We start from the raw sequence: 6256 nt of genomic DNA on the forward strand, positions 1-6256 counted from the left end.
ATATATATATATATATATATATATATATAAAAAGTTTGAGTTTTGTATATATAAATTATAGCCCCGATGAGACTTAATTTTAATGATGTATTTATTAATAAATTAAATATTTCTCTGCGTAAACTTGACATTGTACTATCAATCTGTTTTGGCTTTTGGCATCTTTATATTTACCAAATTTAGAATATTAATCGCCCCAAGTTAGAAGTCGTTTTTAGATTGAGGAACTTTGCAAACTGGTAAAGTATCTGTTACTATTCTTAATAAATACTTGATTATCATTTGATGACAATCACGCTTGTCACTTAATGAAAACAGTATCAAAGTGTATTGTTTTAAATTTAAATGTGTTAATTTACAATGAAATTTTTAATAAACTTATGTAAGAGGGTTTAAAAATTCTAATTTTATTCCGAATACTTCTCATGTTATGCTACAGCTTTTATAAAATGCTCTTTACCGTATACTCATTTTATAGAGGGTAATGATTCATTGTCTTTATTCACTATTCAAAAATAGGCTCCATTAAAATGTTAACCTAAAATCATATTACATATAATTTCATTGTGATACATGGTTACAAATTACATAAGTACTGGCAATGAAATCCAAACGTCTAATTAAGCTATGCACAATGGTCAATGGCATTACAGTACATAAAATCTCACAAATTTTTTAATGCTGAAATTCACACTTCATATTGCAGGTCATCTTATTGCGTAGGCACTTTGTTCCAAACCAAGCTCATCCTGCACACCAAAACACTACTTTGCTACATTCTTAAACTGACTCTCTGTACTTTATATGAATTAAGCAGATTTATTAGTCTGCAAATTTGAAATGTAGTCTACACAGGAAATGTGACAGGTCTTGTCTCAAGCCAGGCCCACCATGGAAGCACTGAGATCCCACAGTCTGCGGGCTGCAGCATCATCCCTACCCTGAGGAGCTGCCTCTTTAACTGCACAATCACTGTAAAACCACCAAAAGAGAAATTAACCACAGACTGAAATGATCATAATTGAACAGTAATGGTCTGAGAACACTATGTGAAAAAGTGGTGAAAAAAGTTTATGTTTTCATTTTGAACATGACATCCTTTGTGAAACAAAGATCGCTGTGCAAAATCTTACTACATTACATTTAACACATGTGATAGAAAAAGCTACTGACCTGTAGTAAAGGCCGCTAGAATCCTGCAGACTCTCATTCACTGCGCAGTAGATGGTGGTCTGCGCACCCTGCCAAGGTGTTTTGACAAAGAAAAAAAGGGGCATGAACAAAAGCCTTTTCCACAGAGGCAGAGAGGGGAAAAAGTGTCGGCCCAGCTCAGTATTGATAACTCCAGGATGAAGAGTGTAAGTTGTCACTCCTGTGCCTGAATGATATAAAGGGAGAAAGTTTGAAAGCAGCGTGTTTGAGACTGTGCATGTGTGTAGATTAGACATTGTGATGTTTCGATACTGTAAGAGTGAGAGAGTTTTCACGATAGATCTAGTCAGGGTAGCGCTATATTGAACTTTTAATAAGGATTGAAAACAAGGCTGTGAGGGATAGAAGTATAGCGCATTCAATGGACTGCATGTACTGTTGTTTTAACATTATTTCAAATGTTCAAAGTCTTTCAGAAAAAAAAAAAACTTCCTATATAAATAATGTATAAAACTATGGAGCTTCACACATGAGAGACTTAGGTCTCTGCAGAGCAAAAGTGGGCATTTATCACCATGTGGGTTTCTAAATCATGCAAACTAAATGATCCCCCTTACCCAACCCCACCCCTAAACCTAACATCACTATTACGTCAACCAATCAGGTATCATGGTGTAAAAACACCCTGATCTGGTAACTCCCATTACTTTCCTGCAGAGACCTATACTTGGGGAAAAAATTGTTGGCTAAATTGTGTGCACGATTTATTAATTTGTTCCCTCAATATACTAAAACGTGCACGCGATAACTATTGTGTTCCCTCGATTTATAAATCGTGCGCATGATTTAGCAAATCGAGGGAACGCAATAGTAAATCGAGGAAACGCAATAGTAATTGTGTGCATGTTTTAGTACATTGAGGGAACGAATTAGTATATCGTGTGCACAATTTATTTGAATTTTCTTGCATGTCATGCGCGGGGCTCCGTAATAAAACAGATCTGAGTTTGTGAGTTGTGAAAATGATATGATCTAGAACCTTTATACATTACGTGTACTGTCAAAAGTGTAAATCCCTTACAGTTTCATTTTTATCCATGTTAAATTCAATACAGCATCCAACTTGTTTCAGGTCTGTAGTTTACCTTTCAGTCTGAGAGCTAGTTCCCGGGTAAACAGAACATTTGCCAGCTTGCTCTGTCGATAACTTATTAACGGATCATAGTTTTCCTCCAGGTTTATATCATCAAAATGAATCTTGCCTGTTCAACAGAAAATAATTAGAAATTTTATAAGAAATCCAAATACTGAATGTTCCCCATAAACACTTTAAATGTGTATACATTGTAAATGATACATATAATACATTACAATCAGAATTATGTATTTTTTTATGTGTTTATGTATATATTATGCCCTATAGCGTTTAAACACACTATCTATCATTTATTCAAACAGAGCATCTTGTCAGGGAACTGGATAAGGAGTACAATCTCTGCTTGCAATAATTAAGAAAATTCAGTGTTTTGTTATGACTAATTCACACATAAAGACATATGTGCCTCCACACCTGTGTCATGGGCCAGGCTGGAAACACTGACCACACGGCTGGGGGCTGATTTCTTCAACAAGTCCAGAAGTAAGTTGGTGAGCAGGAAATGACCCAGGTGGTTCACACCAAACTGCATCTCAAAGCCATCTTCTGTTTTCCACTGTGGGCACATCATTATCCCTGTTCAAAGAAAAATATAATATAATATATAAAATATAATATGTAATTAAAATAAACAGATAAATACATACATAAATTGGTTTAATTAAATGATAGAGCTAATCTTTTTCCAAAAAATAAAATATTTTGTTACTATATCAACCCTGTGTTCATGCATTATAATCTGTCTGACATTCCTTACCAGCATTATTAATGAGAATATCCAGTCTCTCCTCGGTCTGCTCTACATCTTTGGCCAGAGCTCGGACAGACTGCAAGGAGGCCAGGTCCAGCATCTTCACAATCACATTGCCATTTCCACTCCTCGTCCTGACCTCATCTGCTGCTCTGTTGGCTCTGTCCATGTCTCTGCAAGCCAGGATCACCCTTGCACCTGAACAGTGGAGGTTTATGAACTGTTGTTATGTCCATCCATCAAGCCTTCAACAAATACAACAGTAAAGAATCTACAAGTTTCTAACTATGAAGGCTCGTCATTAGCCTAAGAATTACAAACTGGGCCATGTTAGTTTGATAAGTGATGTACTGCATATTTAAACCAGTTTCATCATCTCCATTATGTCTTCCTTTTGGTATAAATATTAATTAAGTTAATAATATAGAGCCTAAACAAACCATCTAAGCAGCCTGTCAGTGAAATGCATTGCTAAAGGGACTTGATGTGATGCTCATTTGGTGTCAGGATCTTTTATTTATTTTTTTTTTTTTATATTGACTTTACTACTCTGAACACTATGGAAGCGCATTTATGCCAGTGAAGAAGAATTTTTTTTATTGCAATTTTATCTCACAATTCTGCCTTTTTTCACATAATTGTAAGATATAAATTAACAATTCTGACTTTTTTTCTCAGAATTGCATCATATAAACTCACAGTTGCTAGTAATAATGTCAGAATTGCAAGATATAGTCATTTTTAGAGACAATTCTCACAATTCTGACTTTTTTTCTCACAAATGCAAGTTTATATCCCGCAATTCTGACTGTATATCTCTAAACATTCTGACTTTATAGCTCGCAATTGCATGTAAAAAAAATTAAAAAGTCAGAATTGTGAGTTTATATATCGTAGCTCTGACTATATTTAACAGAATTGCGAGTTTGTATCACACAATTCTGAGAAAAAAAGTGAACTGTGAGATAAAAAGTTGCAATTATTATTATTATTATTATTCAGTGACAGAAACAGGCTTCCATAGAATACACCATGTAATGAACATGTTATAAAACATACATGTATAATGAACACATAATTAACATGTTATAAAACTCACTTTTGTGGAGTTTAACATGATAAATGTCTCAGTGGTGTAACTGTCTATAGAAAAGGGTTAAAAAAACACCAACAACTATGAAACTATTTAGTTTTGAAATAGTTTTGTTAATCCTTTGTCCTTTAAATCAGGGTCAGTTTTTGCCATGTCATGAAAACAACAAAATCCTCACAGCAGTGTTCCAAGGTTGTCATTAAGTTAAATTTTTTTATAGATCACATATTTCTAGTGGAAATCTGATGGACATAACAAACTTGATTTAAGAGGCTATGATTTTTATTATCTCGGACATCCCCATAATACATTAACATCACAAAATATGTTTGCTACTATATATAGGCTACTCCTGATATGATGCTAGTTCAGCCAGTACTAATAACATCTTTAGCGCTCCATTAAACCGAACAGACCTCTCTTGGCCATGTCCACCGCTGTCTCTTTACCGATACCGGTGTTGGCTCCCGTTATCAGAACAGTTTTTCCGTCCAAGCGGGCTTTGCTGCGACAGACTCCCCCAGCCAGCCATCTCCGCAGGACCAAGAGCCCGACACCTACCGGTACAGGTGCGACATTACATCCATCCATCCATCCATCATTATCTCACCTCTAACCGACTCTCTTAACGTCGGTACATCTGATAAGGACAGGCAAAGTTCATCCAGGACGCACACGGCTTATATTAAGAGATATGTTAATATTTATCATTATGACAAGTAAACATCTATTAGCTTAATAAGTCCCATCCCATGACTTTTCACTTTTACATTTTTACACGACTTGCAATAACCAGCCGTTCAAGCTTACTGGAACATGTTTGCATTGACAAAAAAAAAAGAAAGAAAATAACAAGAAAGAAAGAAAGAAATCACCATACTAATAATTAACATTTTTGTTCCTTAACGCAGTCATATTTTATTAAAGTTATTTTCCACGGTTGTAAATCTCGTAAAGTTTTAAAGTGCCATATTTTTACATATTTCTCTTTGTTCTGGGAAACCACAACGAGTTTTAACGTTATCCTACCAGTAACCAGGACAACTGCGACACCTGTAGTGTGTTCTTCCACAAACTCCTTCACTGGCTTTGTGTAGTGCTGCATTATTACACCTGGCAGATTCTCCTTAGAAACAGTCCAGCTCTTTCAGCAGCGCAGCGCAATGATCTGCAGAGTGCACACAGTTCGCCAGCCGCCCACTACAAGTGTGTACAGTGTGGAGTCACGTGCTCCAGTCTCGAATGTCAAAATAAAGTCCGATTGTTGACTGTAACAATGCGGCTGTGGAATACTCAGAAACAACATTTATCAATAGTTTCATAATACATTTTAACTGCATGATGTGTTGGCTTACATTCTGACTTATATGTGATAAAACAGACTTAAATTGAGAGAGTTGCCACTCTGAGTGGTGTTGGGTAACAAATAAACTGTCAACTTAATTAAAGTTAATATTTTCCATATGTTTGTTTTTGTCTCACAGGATATGGGATTGTATGCATGAAAGTATAGAGTTGCCTTTATATATAGTTAGTTATAAAATAGTATAGAACTGCATGTGGTTCCATCAAACCCATTGTTTCATCAAATTTCACCCCTCCAGTTTCGTACAATAACTTCGTACCATAACTCCTCCAAAAACAGCTAGAAGTCTTGGAGTTATGATTGATGATCTATTGACTTTCTCAGACCACATTGCTAATTGCCCGGTCCTGCAGATTAGCTTTAATCAACATCAAGAAGAACCGACCCTTTCTTTCAGAACATGCTGCACAACTCCTTGTTCAAGCTCTTGTTCTGTCCAGGCTGGACTATTGCAGTGTTCTCTTGGCAAGTCTACCAGCAAGTTTTATCAAACCTCTACAATTAATGCAGAATGTAGGAGCAAGATAAATTTTTAATGAGCCGTAAATAATATGTCACACCTCTGTTTATCAATTTGCACTGGGTAGCTGCTCGCCTAAAATTCAAGGCATTGACGTTTGCCTACAAAACCCCCACTGGCTCTGCACCCCCTTATCTAAATTCATAACTTCAGACTTATGTGCCCTCTAGAAGCTTATATTCTGTAAGTGAACGTCGCTTTATTGCGCCATCTCAAAT

At 35.9% G+C, this 6256-nt stretch overlaps 1 protein-coding gene across 1 annotated transcript; it reads right to left on the reverse strand.

Annotated features, from left to right (window-relative positions):
* Nucleotides 1-657: 657 nt before the first annotated feature.
* LOC113070433 (retinol dehydrogenase 11-like) lies at nt 658-5345 on the reverse strand. The gene is made up of 7 exons (XM_026243714.1): nt 5182-5345; nt 4569-4709; nt 3066-3257; nt 2723-2884; nt 2298-2414; nt 1174-1378; nt 658-972 (listed from the first exon to the last, which is right to left on the reverse strand). The coding sequence occupies exons 1-7, from the start codon at nt 5255-5257 to the stop codon at nt 876-878; spliced, it is 990 nt and encodes a 329-aa protein (XP_026099499.1). The 5' UTR covers nt 5258-5345; the 3' UTR covers nt 658-875.
* Between the last annotated feature and the right edge of the window lie 911 nt (nt 5346-6256).

The sequence above is a fragment of the Carassius auratus genome, unplaced genomic scaffold (assembly GCF_003368295.1).
Source record: "Carassius auratus strain Wakin unplaced genomic scaffold, ASM336829v1 scaf_tig00004029, whole genome shotgun sequence".
Lineage (NCBI taxonomy): Eukaryota > Metazoa > Chordata > Actinopteri > Cypriniformes > Cyprinidae > Carassius > Carassius auratus.